At 41.4% G+C, this 18255-nt stretch overlaps 1 protein-coding gene and 1 non-coding gene across 2 annotated transcripts in view; both read left to right on the forward strand.

The window, feature by feature from the left end:
- KIAA2012 (KIAA2012 ortholog) overlaps positions 1–18255 on the forward strand; it is a 110140-nt gene that overhangs the window by 68303 nt on the left and 23582 nt on the right. The window contains exons 14-15 of the mRNA XM_042995081.1: positions 1698–1835; positions 10532–10604. Coding sequence (XP_042851015.1) covers positions 1698–1835; positions 10532–10604 — 211 coding nt within the window. The remainder of the gene's footprint in view (positions 1–1697; positions 1836–10531; positions 10605–18255) is intronic.
- LOC122241669 lies at positions 8769–8875 on the forward strand. Its single transcript, XR_006221908.1, has one exon. It is a non-coding gene; the product is annotated as a U6 spliceosomal RNA (small nuclear RNA).

The following is an 18255-nucleotide window of genomic DNA, read 5'->3' on the forward strand; positions in this document are numbered from 1 at the left end:
AAGTCAGCCCTAAAGAATAACAAATAACTTTCTTCTTTGTGAAGGAGGAGCCAGTGCTATGCAGAGGATGGGCCTCTGGAGGTCAGCACGGACTTCCTGTTAACGATGTTCTCACTGGCTCTACCCATTGTAATTGAATTGAGCTATAACATGTAGCTTGCGCCCAATGTGATTGTTACTCTTTTGTTCAGCAAATGTGTATCAAGTATCTGTTTGTTTCCATACCCTGTGCTAGGCACTACTGTTACCTAGAAACAGCACAGTCATGGTTCTTGCCCTCATGGAGCTTGTAGTCTAGTGGGGAGGGGAGTTGGCTGCACAGCATGAGCATCATTGTGGGCAATGAGGGAAGTGCTCAGTGCTCTGGATGTCACGGAAGGTACATGGGACAAGCAAGCCAGACCGGAAGGATGAGGAGGAACCCAAAGGGAGGAATGCGTTCCCAGGAGGGGGAAGGACAGTCTCCAGGAACTGACCTTGGAAAGGTCAGTATTGATGGTAGTTGTTTGCACTTGCTATTCCCACAGTGAAGTAAACAGTTCCTGCAGAGAGCCCCACAGAACCTTCCCTGACCTTCTTCAGAGCTTTGCTCAAAAATCACTTTCTTATGGGGCCTTCCTGCTTAAAATTGCAGCCTACACTGCCATCCCAGCTACTCCTTACTCCCCTCTCTGTTTTATTCTTCTCCAAGTCACAAATCACTGGCAGACATAACTTATGTTCCACTTACTTGTTATCTCTTCCCTCTCAATGAAATCTATGTGCAGTTTTCATGGGGCTGGAGACTTGTTTGCTTCTTGCACTGCTGTATCTGCTCTACTGGGCATAGAAAAGGCACTCAATAAATATTTCTTGAATGACTGAATGAGGCAGGAGAGATAGTCCAGGGCCAGGCAAGAAGGGTCTTATAAGCTTTTTAAGTGGGTTGGCCTTCATGCTGAGGGCAAGGGCCTTTGAATGTTTTAAGCAGAGTGGTATGGTCCACTTTGCATCTTGGAAAGATCAACCAGGTTGCAGTATGGAGCATGGGCTGGAAAGTGACATCAGATCAAACTTTGTTGTGTTCTGAATCATGACATCATTTTCATGTTGTGGTAACAGGAGAGAGAACATGGCCCGAGACATTGGAGAGGCCCTAGTCCCCTGTATTAGCCCATTCTTCCTTCCTTGTTGCTAGATTTGTCCAAATCACTCCTCCTAACACATCAAATACATTTTAAGGTTGCAAATAAACTGGAGTATTGCTATAACTTTATCTGCAAGGTAGATTTGATAACCATTTGTGGAAGCTATATGGAGTCTGGGGCACACGGTAATTACCAGCTGCATAGCTTTGGGCTAATTACGTTAAATAACTCTCAGAGCCTGCAGTTCCTCATCTGTGAAATGGGAATACCAAGAACTGCCTCACAGGGTTGTTATGAGGATTCAATAAAATGATTACAATCCTGAAACACAGGAAGGTCCTTTTTTCCACTTTCCTATTACACTGACCCCAGGTATGAATTAATAACCAGTCTTGGATTATCCTCTCTATATATATGGGTCCCCTGTGTCTTCAATGATAAAAATAGGTGTTATGACTAGTGTTCCAACGATGAAAAATTACTTTCTATAAATATTTGGGGATTTAGACTAGCTCTTGTCGCACTGTAAATCATTCCTATGAAAGTTGGGCTTTCTGCTTCTCTTCACAGGGAGCCCAGCAGTCCTTGGAGGCAGCAGCTCAGAAGAGAGGAGAGCCTCAAAGTTGTATAAATAAAGGGCTGATATGTTCAAACAGAAAAGAATTTTACACACGCAAGCTGCACATCGACATGACGCCGTTCCTGAAGGTGATCTCACACTGAGAAGACGAGGAGTTTTATAGACACATACACAGGCATCCCAGTTAATACATTTCTGCATGGTACAAAAACAGCTTCAGAAGTCCCTCAGAGTTCCTGCTTTATCAGAAAGGACAGAAAATAGGCAGTTTGTAGCAGATGAAGGAAGAACAAATTAGGACGGTAATCACAGCCAGCCATCGGGGACAAATCAGTTGGGTGTCTGGTTTGGGTGGTGGGGGACAAAAAAAAGAGACGAGAAAGGACAACCTTGAACTACCTCATAAAACAAACAAATATAATTCATTTTATCTTGACAGTAGCTAAAATAATTGTTACTGTTTTATCACTGTAACTGAGTAGAGCTGGTATTCTGACTGGAGAAGACTTATTTTTGGTAACTATTTACAAGTCAACTGCATATCCTCTTTGGATGTCTGACCTTATTGTCTGTTCTCTGAGAGTTCATTATTCTCCTAAGCTCAGTTTCATATCTAGTTAAGGGTACTGAGAGTTGCTATGGTGGGGATGTCATTTGTCCACCTTTGCAATACTCTGTCCTGCCCCAGCATCTAACACAGTGCCTGGCACATGGAAGGTGCTCCCTAAATGCTCCATAAATTGACTGCCTTCTTATCCAACAGCCCTCTAGCTTAGGGTTCTCTTCTTACCCATTGTTTGCCCCCCTCAGAGCTAAATGGACTGGAAATAAATGATCAGGGAGTAAAAGAAACTGATCAGGAACAAAGCAAGCCTTGGCTTAGAAGGATCTCAGATCCTTTATACTACCCTAGAGAACAACATCCCAGGCCCTTGATAGTGATGAGGAAAGACAGAAACAGAGGAGAGGAAACCAAATATATGTAGGTTCGTGATGGTGGCACTATTCAATGCTATAGACTGTCAGAGACTTCAAGGGTCATGAGGGTCACCCTCATAACCTCAGCTAATCCAGAGTTCTCAGGTTACATCTTCTCTGGGCTACTCCAATCCCAGCCAGAACTGACAATGTGGGGCTTTGATGAAGAGTGATGTATTTGCCCCAAATCTGTCTCACTCTGTGGCTGGGCTCTGCTTTCTTCTGTTTCCTCTTAGATAGGCTCTTTCCCCATGTAGCAAGAGGACTATTGACTTCTCTTTCTAGATCATTCTGGAACTGAATCTTATTGACCCAAGTTGGGTCACATGCCCATGCCCAAATGAATCACTGTGGCCAGGAAATTGGAATACACTAACTGACTCAGCTTGAGGCTACAGGGACTAAAAGTGGGGAGAGGAAGAATGTTTCAAAAAAGAAAACAGGGTCCTTATAACCAGAATAAGGAAGAATGATTCTGGGCAGGAAAAAAAATGCTACAAGTATTCAAAACAATTACTTTGATTCATTTCTTATTATATTAGTTTCTAGGGCCACCAAACAAAGTACCACAGACTGGGTAGCTTAAACAATAGAATTTATTTTCTCACAGTTCTGGAAGCCAGAAGTCTGAGATCTAGGTGTTAGCAGGATTGGTTTCTTCTGAGACCTTCCTATTTGGTTTGTAGATGGTCATCTTTTCCCTGTGTCTTCACATGGCCCTCCCTCTGTGTGTGTGTCTGTGTCCTAATCACCTCTTCCTCTGAGGACACCAGTAATATTGGATTAGAGCCCACCCTAATGATGAATGCATCTCATTTTATGTTAAAAAAAAAATTTTAATGTTTATTTATTTTTAAGAGAGAGAGACAGAGTGTGAGCAGGGGAGGGGCAGAGAAAGAGGGAGACACAGAATCCAAAGCAGACTTCAGGCTCTGAGCTGTCAGCGCGGAGCCAAACGTGGGGCTCGAACCCACAAACCATGAGATCATGACCTGAGCCAAAGTCAGATGCTTAACCTACTGAGCAACCCAGGCATCCCTGTTTTTAAAGACCGTATCTCCAAATGCATTCACAGTCTGAGGTACTGATGGTGGACTTCAATATACAAATGTTGGAGGAACACAATAGAGCCCAAAACACCTACACTAATGAAACTATTCTTTTTTTCCTTAGCATCAGTTTAGTTCTCCCTTTAAGGCCTAAAGAATTCTGGTTGGTACTTTCCAGGATGAGGTATCATCAGTATCATCACTATTCATTCCATCTATAGTGAGCATCTACTGCTACTCTGTGCCTGACCCTTTCTGGGCATTTGGAATACATCAGCAAACAAAACAGACCGAGATCCTTGTCCTGCCCCAGGCAACACGTATAGTATGTTCAAAGGTGATAATTACTATGGAAATGAGATAAGTATATTTAGGGAACATCTGGTAACTGCAGAATTCAGAGTATAGAATTTATAATAATTGTTTTGTGTATTTAATGTCCACAGTGCTTTTGTGGTACACTTTTTGTTCAGTAATGTTGGTACCATGTTACCAAGGGAAGGGGATGATCATCCCTAAGGTCCACTTTCTGATCCACCCTTTTTAAGACTAACAGAAATTATAACTCAGTCTGCTTCTACAGGGGACTTATAGGGACTCACTAGGCTTTCTGACTCCCAAACTGTCCTTGCCCAAAAGAGCACACCCTTTCTTGCAAATGTTCAGTGTTAAAACTCTCCTTAGGTAGACTTTTTTTTTTTTTGACATGGTAGCTACTAGATTCTTAGGGGTTGCCTTCTAGAAAAGGACAAATCTCAGGGCTTGTATAGAAAAGGATGGTGAATTCAAACAGAAAGTTCTGTCCTCAGTATCTTGAGCTTTATAGAAACCAATTCATTCTACACATGTCATTTGTGTATTTCCTGTCAATCCACACGACATTTCATTCACTTTTCCTGGTGCCTGTAGGAAGCATTGCACATTTCAGGGGATAAGGGTGGGAGATAAAAATATCGAGGCTGAAAAGGGAAATGGAAAGAGATGCAAATAATCATAATTGCTAACATTACTGAGCACTTTCTCTGTGCCAGACTCTGTTCTAAGTTTTACATGCAAGAACTCATTTAATTCACAAAACGAATCTAGGAAATAAGTAACATTATCCCATTTTACAGGTAAGAAAACTAAGGCATTGAGAGGTTAAGTAACTTCCCAAATGTCATACAGTTGGTAAATGACAGGAACAAGATAAAGACAGCCCATCTCCAGAGCCCATGTTTTCAACCATCTGCCACAAAGCCTCACTGCAGACGCCAAATGAGTGACAGTCATTTCTGTGACTGTGCTTCCTTTTTAGTAAAATGGAAATCATAATACTGGGACCTCCATACCCATCTCTCAATGGTGAGGCAAGGGTCACATGAAACAATAATTTTGAAAGAATGTTCACACCTACAAGAGATTCAACTCATAAAGGAGAAATGAATAAACATTCATTGACTCCTGCTTAGGACCAGGGCCCTCACATATTGGAAATTTATTTAATATTCCTACCCCTTTCCTGGTGAGTGTATAGATTCCAGCTGTACAGATGAGGAAATTGGGGACTGATAAAATGAGACAATAATCAGTGACATGGCTGCCAGCAGAGAGAACTGGGATTCAAAGCCATAAAACCCACAATACGTGATGTTGATGAGGTCTATCTACTACATTCCTATGAAAATTTAATTATACATCTTTGTTTTGGCTTCAGAACCTAGGAGAGGAACAGAGATTTAATAATATATTTTAATCTTAACACAAGATACCTTATGATTTTCATAAATTGGTTTTCTTTATTAAAGAAAATGTGTGGGGTCTTTTTTTAAATTTTTTTTCTTTATTTAAAAAAAAATTTTTTTTAACGTCTATTTATTTTTGAGACAGAAAGAGACAGAGCATGAACGGGGAGGGTCAGAGAGAGGGAGACACAGAATCTGAAACAGGCTCCAGGCTCTGAGCTGTCAGCACAGAGCCCGACGCGGGGCTCGAACGGACCACGAGATCATGACCTGAGCCGAAGTCGGCTGCTTAACCGACTGAGCCACCCAGGTGCCCCTAAATTTTTTTCTTTAAATGTTTATTGGTTTATGAGAGAAAGAGACAGAGCATGAGTGGGGGAGGGGCAGAGAAAGAGGGAGACATAGAATCCAAAGCAGGCTCTGGGCCCTGAACTGTCAGCACAGAGCCTGACGTTGGCCTCAAACCCACAAGACGAGATCGAGATCGTAACCTGAGCTGAAGTCAGACATTTAACTAACTGAGGCACCCAGGCGCCCCCATGTGGGATCTTTTAATGCATAAGAAAAGTTGTACTGCCTTGAAGTTAAAACTCTTAAAGGAGATACTGATTTTCTTCCATTATTAAGGAGGTCATTTAGATGTATGTATTGTGGTATGTTACACAGACTTTCTAAATGTATTTTCCTAAACAGGCCTTTTAAGAACTCTGTATGTATTTATTATTACTCCATTTCAAAGGTGGAGAGAGTGAGTTTCAGTGATAGGTCATGCGGCTGGCTCCTGGCCCACAGGACCCCCACCTCTGACTCCAGCATCCCATGCTCCTCCAGTCCCCTGGCAGCTCCTCATGAAAGCCTGCTGTGAGCCTAGAAGTACCATGCTCAGACGGGGTGCTGTGCATGAGGGTAGTGGGCAAGACCAGAGGAAGATTCTCCAAGGAGAGATGAGAACTTCAGGTCACCTGGCCGAGCCCCTGTCAGTTGAAGCAATTGAGGCTCAGGGTTTAAGTAACTTGCATGATCTGTAAGGCATGATGTGTAGGAGTCAGGGCTTCCAGGGCAGGCAGTCCGACTCCAGGACCTGCACCCCAGCCACTCAGGCAGCTGTGTCTCATGTCTGGTTTCAGTGCTGCAGTTTGTGTTTACAAAGTGTTTGTTACTATCCCCACCCACCCACAGCCCTATAATACCATACTGCTGCCAGTGCTCTTTCTAAATACAGCTCAGTCATATCACCGGTTTGCTTGAAATTCCTTACCATGTCCCCATTGGCCTTCTGGTTAGATCCTGGCATCAAAGATGTATTTCTTTTATAAATAGGAAAATATAACAAATCAATTTTTTTTAACTCCATACTGCAACCGGCAAAACCTGGCCCCTGTCTAATTCACACTGTCCGTGCACTGCAGCCACCCCAAACTGCCCCCTGACCAGCACATGCCTCTTCCTCTGCCAGGAACTGCCCTACCTCCCTTTCTCTGCAAGACTTAGCACCATGTCCCCTGGTAAACAAACATTCCCCAGACTAATTTAGCTTCACCTTCTGTGAGGTCCTGCAGAAACCTGTCATAATCTGTCACAACATTTATCACCCAGCATTGTAATGCTGAGGTTTTATATCATTTCTCCACAAGCCAGCAAGCTGCTTGCGAATAGATCTTTCATCCTGGTGCCCCCAGTGCCTAGCACATGACCTGGCACACAACAGACACTCAATAAATGTTCATGGGCTGAAGGAACAGATGAAGAGCAAATGACTTGGCCAGAATAACTGAGCTAGGATTGAATTTTCAGTCCTTCAGCTTCTTTGGCACACTCACCAAGTGTCATTACACTTGTTTCAATGTTTCAATCATTCAGTTTAGTCATTGCACTTGTAGTTCATATTAAAAATGACAGATTGTGGGGTGCCTGGGTGGCTCAGTCCGGGAAGCATCCAACTCTTCCAGATGAGGTCACGATCTCACGGCTCCTGAAATGGAGCCCCGCGTCCAGCTGTACGCTCAGTGCGAAGCCTGCTTGGGATTCTCTCTTTCCCTCTCTCTCTACCACTACCCCCACCTCACCCTGTGCTGTCTCTCTCTCTCTCTCTCTCTCAAAATAAATAAACTTAAAAAAAAATGACAGGGGCACCTGGGTGTGTCAGTCGATTGGGTGTTTGACTTCAGCTCAGGTCATGATCTATGTCATGGTTCATGAGCCCCACATCAGGCTGGCTTCTGTCAGCACAGAACCCACTTCAGATCTTCTGTCCCCATTGCTCTCTGCCCCTCCCCCGCTCACATGGGCATGCGCACGTGCTCTCTTTCTCTCTCTCTCAAAAATGAATAAACATTTAGGGAAAAAATGACAGGTTGCATTTTGTTTAGTTTTAGGTGTTGTGTGTGTGTGTGTGTATTTAAGTGGGCTTCACACCCAGCATGGGGGCTCAAACTCATGAGCCTGAGATCAAGTACTGGGTTGGGATCAAGAGTTGGTGCTTAACTAACTGAGCCACCCAGGCACCCCTGTAAAGAGATTGTTTTTAACAGTTGTGTAGTATTCCATTGTATGAATTACCATAATGTATTTGACTAGTCCTCAATTGGTAGGACTTTTAGGTGGTTTCAGTCTGTTGCAGTGAATAACCTTAGGTATAAGTCCTTTCTCATGTGTGTTCATATATCTAAAACATGACAGGTTTTTTTTTTATAGTTTTCTAAGCAACAGACAGAATTTCAAATTAAGACTACTTCTTGGGGCACCTGGGTGGCTATCGGTTAAGCGTACAACTTCGGCTCAGGTCATGATCTCACGGTGTGTGAGTTCGAGCCCCGCGTCGGGCTTTGTGCTGACAGCTCAGAGCCTGGAGCCTGCTTCAGAAAAAAACAATTTTTAAATTAAAAAAAATTAAAAAGACTATTTCTTTTTCTAATAGGGATGTGCCAGAAGATTCTTTCAAAGTCCCTGACTCTCTCTGCCTCCATCTCCCCATCTGTAAAATGAGAAGAATATTTCTTGCCCCTGAAGGCTCATAGCTACATATTAAGACTGAAGGTTTATCCTTCTTGCCTTTGAAATTCTTCCAAAGGAGCAAGCTTGTTTCTCCCTTTTAATCCAGTTTCCTGTTAGATAAATAGGGCATGTCTTTCCGTTTATCTTTTTTCTACTCTTATAACTTAGCAGTTTACTATGACTGAGGTGGGTTTTCCTGCTGTAATTTTTCAAAAACCTTTCCATTTATTTAGGGATGATTTTTTTTTCTTTACTGCACCAAGGCCAAATCCTGTTTGTCTCCAAAATGAGAAATAACAAAAGAAAGAAAATTACTTTGCTCACTTTAGCAGCACATATACTAAAATTGGAGCAATACAGAGAAGATTAGTGTGGCCCCTGCATGAGGATGCTATGCACATTCCTGAGCATTCAATATTTTCTTGTATACCTGAAACTAATATAACACTATGTTGACTAACTGGAATTAAAATAAAAACTTAAGGGGAGCCCGGCTGGCTCAGTTGGAAGAGCATGAGACTCTTGATCTCAGAGTCGTGAGTTTGAGCCCCATGTTGAGTATAGAAATTACGAAAAAAAATAAACTTAAAAAAAATTTTTTAGAAACTTATCATAATAAAAGCAAAAAAGGAAGGAAGGAAGGAAGAGAAAGAAAGAAAATCACTTACCTGCTCTAGCTCTTTTATGTCAGAATCTCATTGGCTACAAACGGTAAGCTAACAAGTGAAAAATACACAGGGTAAAAAGCTATAGGGTGAGAAGAGAATGTCAAACAAATTAGATTAATTGTCTCTTTCCAGAGCAGCTTGGGTATTTGATAATTAAGTGGAAAAACTGATTGTCACTAAAGGTAGAGGAACTTTAGTCCTAGGAGAAACTTCCAGGGCTCTCCATATCCAATTCCTTCTTTGTAGCTGAAATGAAGCTAGGGATTCAGCAGAGATCCACGTGACAAAGACCAAGAGCTGACTTCATCAGATACATGTGGCTTTACTTAAGTCTTTGACTCTACCTGTCACATCACTTTGGCTACCAACGAGTTTCTCTTCTAATCTCTAGAGGAGATCAGTGACTCTCAATCCTGGCTACATGTTGGAATCACCCAAGAAACTTTAAAAATGCCCTAGTTCCAGGGGCGCCTGGGTGGCTCAGTCAGTTGAGTGTCCGACTTCAGCTCAGGTCATCATCTCACAATTCATGGGGTCAAGCCCTGTGCCAGGCTCTGTGCTGACAGCTCAGAGCCTGGAGCCTGCTTCAGATTCTGTCTCCCTCTCTCTCTGCCCCTTCCCTGCTCATGTTCTGTCTCTCTCTGTCTCTCAAAAATAAATGTTAAAAAAAAATTTTTTAAATACACTAGTTCCAGAAAGTCTGATTTTATTGTTTGGGGGTAAATATTAGATATCATACCTTTTAAATAATTCTAACTCATAGCCAGGGTTGTGAACCACTATTATGGAAATTTCTAGATGGTGGATTGCAAGCAATTTGTATGACTGAGAGAAAGAAGGAAGAGGGGATTCAATGTGATAAGAAACCTAATCCGTGGCAACCTTGGAAACTCCACAAAAGGCCAATCTGACCCTTTTGCTTCCTTGCCTTACACCTTCAGTCCTTTCCATTTGTTCGAGATAAGACCAAAGCCCTTAATCTGCCTTCAAGTCCTTGGGAGTCTGATTCAACCCACCCTTCCTATTCTTTCTGCCTCTGCTCTCATCACATCAGTCATCCATCAAGTCCCTGGAGGTACCTTGCTTCCTTCTCCAGTTGGTCTGTGCCTGTGGCATTCTTCTCCCCACCCCCTCCCCCCAGTTAACGCCAGGCATGGAACACTGTACATGTGGATGGGACAAGCCTCCCACAAGAGAAATACAACTAAGACCTCCATAATGCTCAACAGTGCAGCTAAGCCCACCTGGCTCTTTAGGGCTGTTCACACTGGTACTAGACTTCTTGGACACTGAAGTTAAAATAAGTTGACAAAGAAGGAGAAGAACTGGATTTCCAAAGGGCATAGACAATAGGAGTGTTTGCCTTTATTTTGTCTTATGTACTTTTTTTTATTGTGTATTAACCTAATAGGAAAATGGAGATGAAATGGACTATCATGAAGAACCAGGAGGACCCCTCAGAGAAAATCATCAAGACACCCAAGGTAGAGACAGCCAGGTTGGGTTTTAAATCTTATCACAACAATCATCTGATGAGGTTTGCATTGGTTCAAAGATGTTAATGGGGAATGACCCTTCCATTTCCTCTCAGCCTGGAAGTCAGAAAACAGACCAATGTGCTGAGTTCAGACTCTGATTGTTCTTACTTAATGCATCACAAACCAACTGATGACGATAACATGCTTTTATATTTTTGGACTTACTGAAAGGTTTCTTTCCTGCCAGAGGCCACAGATTGATGGAAGAGAGTGGAGACTCTGGGGTATCACAAAAAGGTCACATAGGCACTTCCACTTTTCTGTTCCTCCTGCCCACAGGGGCGTGGATATGCAGGTGCAGGAGCTGAGGCTCCCTGGCTAGAGGGTTAGTATTCCAACGATGGTGGGGGGCAGTATCTTTAGAGACACAGACCCTGCTGCCCACCACCCTGGGTGGTCAGGCTGTTTGAGTGTGGCTTCCTCCAAAAATCATGCTGCATTTAATAATGATGATTCTAGGAAACATTGGGCCCAGAACTGGGCTTTTTGGCATAGTTCATATTCCCAGACCCTGAGCTAGACTCTAATCTCTTCCCTGGGGGTACCTGTACATGCTGTGTGATACTGCAGTTGGGTAGGCCCAGGTACCAGAACTGTTCTTTATCCTCACTGCATCTTGCAGGAATGGAAATAGATAAGTGAGAGACACTTGTGTTCTCAAGGAGTGGATGCAGTGCCAGCCAGAAAGAATTGCTTATTGTTTGCTGTACAAAGGCATCCAGCAGAGAGAGCAAATAGGGGCCTGTGCTCTGCCCCCTAAGCCATGCACCCCAGGACTGGGGGTATCCATGCAGAGGGGGCTCCTTTCCCCCTTCTACCGGCCCTTCTACTGGGGTGGCTTTCTTGAATTCACATAAGGTGCTCTATATAGGCTAGCAACAGCAGCTCTGTTCAGCTGAGTGGAGAACGTGGGCGCTGCAGTTGGACTACTGCCTTAACCCCTCTGTGCCTCAGTGTCCTTAACTGAGGCTGAAAACAGTATTCCCCTCCTAAGGTTGCATGAGAAATAAATGAAATAATTCATATACAGTAACACTTTAACGAATACTGTATTATTATTTTTTTAAGTTTATTGATTTATTTTGAGAGAGAAAAACAGTCAGAAAGGGGCAGAGAGAGGGGGAGAGAGAGAGACTCCCAAGCAGGCTCTGCACTGTCAGTAGAGAGCTCAATGTGGGGCTTGAGCTCACGAATCTGAGATCATGACCTAAGCTGAAATCAAGAGTCAACCACTTAACCAACCGAGCCACCCAGGTACCCTAATACTGTATTATTCTTGACTTGGATATCATAATGATTAAATGTCTACCCTCTCAGGGTCACAGTTTTCCAGCCTTGAAATGACACCATGACTCTTCCTATCTCCTCTAGACCCCATGAGATGAGGAGACCATGAGAGCTCACTAGAAATAAAAGTGCAAAGTCATGGATTTGGAATTTCACCTTAAATTTGATATTTTTCTGTTTACATATTTTACTGTTTCTTTCATTTGATATTCTAAACAAAAATAATTTTATACTCATTTAAAAAGATTTCACTGCTGGGTATGTGGGTGGCCCAGTTGGTTAAGTATCTGACTTCAGCTCAGGTCATGATCTTCAGCTCAGGTTCATGAGTTTGAGCCCTGCTTCGGGTGAGCAAGAGCCCTGCTTCAGGTGAGCCCTGCCTCACTCCCTCTCCCCCTCTCTCTCTTGCTGCCCCTGGCTCACTTGTGCCCTTTCCATCTCAAAAATAGAATAATAAAATAAAAGATTTTCAGACAATAAAATATTATGATAGCCCAATCTCTGGGTTTGGTCAAGCTTTTAAGCAGAGTTCTTGCTAAAATAAGTCTCCTGCCCCCTCCATTTTCAAAGCTGAGTGACAGTAACCAGGGAAACAATGCTCCAGTCTTCAGACCTTCCATATCATAAGTCACATATGCAGAATGTGAACACTGAGAAGGCTCCAAGTGCAATGGGGGTTTTTGGCAGTGCAGAACATGGCCAAATCTAAGCAATGACCACGTCAGTCGAAACGGTTTTCCTTTCTCATGACAGAGGAACAGGCTTCGGCTGAGTTCCACAAAGGTTATCCAGACAGTCTTTAATGCAGTGAAATATCACTGCAGAAAATTAAAGAAGGCATTTGCCTGTCCTGAATGATAAATGCTAATGTTTAAAAAAAGATTTCAAATCTTTGTAGGAAGAAAAGAGAGCTTGCCAAGGAATTTTTTTTTTTAACTATTTAAGGATCGATTTTCCCCATATAGGCCTTACATCTAATTGCCAAGATTTTATTCTCTACTACTCTAAATTAAGTAGTGATCTTCATGTTTAAATTATGAGCAGTGAGCCAGTGCCATATCTACCAAGAATACCTTGCATCTTACACTTGGTGAAATTACTGCATGCAAGTTTTCACCAGACAAATCAAATTGGCAACCTCCAAATCAAATCGGGTTTGGAAAATTGCTCATGTTAAATACAAAACTTTCCTTTCCACCTCTTTTCCCCAACCCCTCAGTCCAAAAAAAGAATAAAATTTCAGGTCTTGTTTATTTCCTAGGCCAGTTGTTCTCAAACTTCAGTGTGCATCAGAACCCCCTGAAAGTCTGGTTAAAATAAATTTGGGGTCCTGCCCCTAGAGTTTCTAACTAGATCTGGGTTGAAGTCATCTGTAAAACGGAGGTGCCAATACTACTTACCTCATGAGATGGCTGTGAGATAAAGGAGTTAATACATGTAATGTGCTTATGAGAGTGCCTAGCACAGAGAAAGTGCTCACTATGGGTTAGCTATCAGTCTATTTCTTAAAAACCTTAATTTAGTAGCCGTAAGTCTTGTCTCCTTGTCAGGAGAGACTTGTTCTAAGTTGATAACATGATGATTACTTTCTAGGTCAATCTCAATGATGGGGGCTTGAACTTGGCAAGACTGGTTGAGTCCTTTGTGTAAGTCCTTCTTTTACTTAAGTCCACATGTGGACAGCAGACCCAGTCTGAACAAAGCAGCCTTGCCAGCCTCTGCCTTCTGTGAAAGGCTATGTGCAATAGTGATGTAACCCCTTACAATGTGGCAGAATTTGAGATACTCTTAGAAAGAGTGAGAGATTTGAGGAGGCCTGCATGAGATACAGGGGGTCCCTAATGAGTAGCCTGAAACAATGGGGGGAAAAGACAAAAGGCAGGTCTTACAGAAACCCTTAGAAACCAGTGAGCCATTTCTATTCTACTAGGGAAAAATAGGCCCGGAGCATTATTGCTTTATTGAAGAGATGGGTATGCAGTACTTAGGATATTGATGCAACTGTTCTAACAAAGACCAAGATAAAGTGACTTCAAATAAGATGGAAGGTTTATTTCTCTCTCTCGGAAAAGTCCAAGCTGGCAGACAAGAGGTAGGACAGCCCTCCCCCGGGTTCCTTCTCTCTGCCATCCCCTTTGCCATTACCCTTCTCTACATCTTAAAGCTGGCTCAGCATCTCCTCATCCTGAGGACAGGAGAGAAAACATCAGTGTTGGGCCCACAGCTGCCTTGTAGGAGCATAAATCCCATTGGTCCACTTAGCTGTAGGGAGGTTTGAAGGCCTTTCCTCAGGGGCAGTTCCTGGCTCCAGGAATAAACAGCTCCAGAAGGAGCAGATATAATGACTGCCCAACTTGTGCAATGAACTAAGGAGTAGCCAGTGTTGCAAAAAATTTCCCTTAAAGCTGTGGGAAAAATAGATCAGAAGTGTGTGCCCAGAAGTTGAGACAGTGCCCCTGCCCCAGAATCTACAACCTGGAAAGTGGCACCCCTGTACAGGGCTGCCACCTGAGGTCAGTCAAGACCCCTTGCTCCCCGATTTGCTCTATATGAAGCCTACACAGTCACTGCACACTGCCAGTACTGGGTTCAGAATTATCTGCTAGTTCCTAGCAGCCTAGATGACCTCCACACTCTGTTATTGCTCTATCTTTCCTTCTGAAAAGTATTTCAAAGTCCTCCTCCATGGCAAGCAGTTGTACATCCTTAAGAATGTTTCTAGATCAGGGCGCCTGGGTGGCTCAGTCAGTTGAGCGTCGACTTCGGCTCAGGTCATGATCTCATGGTTTGTGGGTTCAAGCCCCATGTCAGGCTCTGTGCCGACAGCTCAGAGCCGGGAGCCTGCTTCAGATTCTGTGTGTCCCTCTCTCTGTGCCTCTCCCCCACTTGTGCTCTCTATCTCTCTCTCAAAAATAAATAAAATGTAAAAAAAAAAAAAAAAAAAAAAAAAAAAAAAATGTTTCTGGCTCACTCCACTTAACCCAAAATGGAAACCCCGGGGAAGTCCCAAAATCCCAGAACACAGCTGTTGCCCCTTGATCCTGAAAATTCTCTTCACCTTCCAGGAAGTAAAATTTATTTCTAACTTGAGACCCAAATTCATCAAGACCAAAAAGCAGTTGAACCTACAGATAAAGACAACGTAAGAAAGGCAATTTATAGACCAATCTCACTTATGATCCAAGATGCAAGACTCCTAAATAAAATATAGCCAATCAAATCATTAAGCTTACATTTAAATATGTAATATTTTATATAAATATACAAATATACATATAGTGTGTGTGTGTGTGTGTGTGTGTGTGTGTGTGTGTATACATATACCATGACTGAATTTGGTTTATCCCAGGAATTCAAAGATGGTCTAACATGTGAGAGTCTGTTTATGTAATTCACGTCAAGAGGTTAAAGGAGAAAAACCTTAGGGTCATCCCAATAGATACAAAATGAAAAATAACTTTATGATATCCACCCATTCATAATTTAAAATTATCAAACTGGGAACAGAGGAAGACTTCCTGATTTTAATAAAGAGTGTCTATCAAAAATCTGAAGTACGCATCACACTTTAATGGTAGAACTTTAAAAGCATCCTCTTTAGAGAAAGAACTAGGATAAGGACGCCCTCTGTCATTGCTTCTATTTCAACATTGTAGTAGCACAGTAGGGAAACCAAAAGAAAGGAAAAGGAAAAGGACAGAAAGGAGGAAATGACACTGTCATTATTCCCAGACAATAGCATTATATGGAAAATCCAAGGGCCTCTACAGACAAGCTATTAAAAGACAAAAAGTCAGCAAGATTACTAAATATAGATCAAAACATAAAAATCAATTGTGGAAAAAAAGAAAGTGTCAAAACATAAAGTACAATTTATAATGCAATTGTAAGATAATTGTTATTATGAAAACCCCCAAACATACACAAAGATCAGCATAGGAATTCCACATATCCATATCCTGGCCAATACTGTTCACCCACATCCCTGACTCCTTCCTCCCTCTCTTCCATATTATTTTGAAACAAATTTTCCAGCCTCATGTCATTTTATGTATACACACTTGAGTATCTATCTCTAAAAAACAAGAAAAGACACTTTGGGGCACTTGGGTAGCTCAGTCAGTTGAGCGTCTGTCTCAATTTCGGCTCAGGTCATGATCTCATGGTTCATGAGTTAGAACTCCATGTGGGGCTCTGTGCTCACTGCTTGGAGCCTGCTTGGGATTCTCTCTCTCCCTCTCTCTCTGCTCCTCCCCTGCTCATACTCTCTTTCTCTCAAAATAAATAAATACCCTTAAAAAAAAAGACATTTGACATAACCGTAATACTACTATTGCACCTAAAAATTAGAACTATTCTTTAATATAATTGAATATTCAGTTTTTTTAATGCTGTAACTGTCTCCCAATTATTATAATTGTTTCAGAGTTTGTTTGTTTGTGATTGGTTGGTGTGGCCTTCAAGTCTCCTTTAATTTATTGGCTCCCTTTCATTTCTTTTCTTAACTCTCTTAGTTTATTTTTAGGAAATTGAGTCACTTGCCCTATAGAGTTTCCCACAATCTAGATTTTGCTGATTGCTTCCTCATGGTGTAGTTTTACGTGCTTCTCTGTCTTCTATACTCCCTGTAAGTTAGTACTTGGATCTAGAGATTGATCAGATTCAGGTTTGGTTTTTCCTTTTGGAAGACCATTTCATGGAGGGCATTGAGCTCTTCCACCAGGAGACATCGTGTCACTTCATGGTGCCCATGGCTTCAGATACATTCATTCATTACAAGCTGCAAAATAGTGATACTGAAATTCTATCATTCTTTTTCCACTTATTACTTGGAAAACTTCTACCAAAAATAAAACCAAAACAACTTTTCCTCTTCTATTAGTTATCCACTGGTACAGTTTATACAGGAAGGTAGGATAAATGTAATTTTTAAATATATATCTGTATAGATAGAGGTACATATATCCTACAAATAAATGTAAAAAAAGATATGTGAGACTTTCTTGAAGAAATTACAAAATCTTGTTAAATAAAAATAGACTGAAATAAATATAACATTCTATATAATGTTGTATGTAATGTTTATAAACAGGAAGGTTGAAAATTCTCCCTAACTTAATCTATAAATTCAATGCAGTTACAATTTTTTTTTAAATCCCCAATCAGGTTTTGGTGGAACATGATAAGTTGATCCCAAAATTCATAAAGGGGCCAAAAATAACCAATAGAATTTTGAAGAAAAACAAAGAGGCCAAATACTAAAATATCAAAAATATTAAATATCAAAAATCACTTTAAGGCCATATGATATTGGCTTAGGGACAGACAGAATAGAGAATCCAGAAATAAATGCACCCATATATGGAAACAACATATGGCAAAAGTGTAAAGAATGAGCTATTTCTCAGTATATAACTTTGAGATAAATGGTTATCCAATTTTTAAATCTTCATCTCACATCAGGTGTGTTTCTTGAAAAAGCAAAAAAATTTTTTTTAATATTTTCTTTTTAAGTTATCTCTATACCCAACTTGGGGCCTGAACTCACAACCCCAAGATCAAGAGTCTCATGCTCTTCTGACTTAACCAGCCAGGCTTTTTTCTGAAAAAGCAAAAATTTTAAACTTTTTAGAAGAAATATAGAAGAATATCTTTATGAATTTGAGAAAGGAAAAAATTTCCTACCCCTGAATCAAAACATAAGCCATAAAGAAAATTACTGACAAATCAGGTTATATTAAAATGTAAAGTTTTTGACAAGACAGCAAAAACAAAGTTAAAAGACAAATCACAGGGGTGCCTGGCTGGCTTAATTGGCAGAGCAAGCAACTCTTGCTCTTGGGGTTGTAAGTTTGAGCCCCATGTTGGGTATAGAGATTATTTTTTAAAAATAATAAAATCTTTTGGGGCACCTGGGTGGCTCAGTCGGTTATGCGTCCAACTTCGGCTCAGGTCATGATCTCACGGTTCATGGGTTCAAGCCCCACATCAGACTCTGTGCTGACAGCTCAGAGCCTGGAGCCTCCTTCAGATTCTGTGTTCCCCCCCTTTCTCTCTCTGCCCCACCCCTTTTGTGCTCTGTCTCTCTTTGTCTTTCAAAAATGAATAAACATTTAAAAATAACATAAAATAATAATAATTTTTAAAAATCTTTTAAAAAGAAAAAAAAGACAAATCACAGACTATAAGACAATATCTTATAGCGCATAAAACCAATAAAATATTGGTATCCAAAATGTGGCAAGAACCGCTGCAAATAGAGAAGGAAAAGACAATCAACCCCAATGAAAATGGCTGAGATATGACTAGG

This window comes from Panthera tigris, chromosome C1, assembly GCF_018350195.1.
Source record: "Panthera tigris isolate Pti1 chromosome C1, P.tigris_Pti1_mat1.1, whole genome shotgun sequence".
Classification (NCBI taxonomy): domain Eukaryota; kingdom Metazoa; phylum Chordata; class Mammalia; order Carnivora; family Felidae; genus Panthera; species Panthera tigris.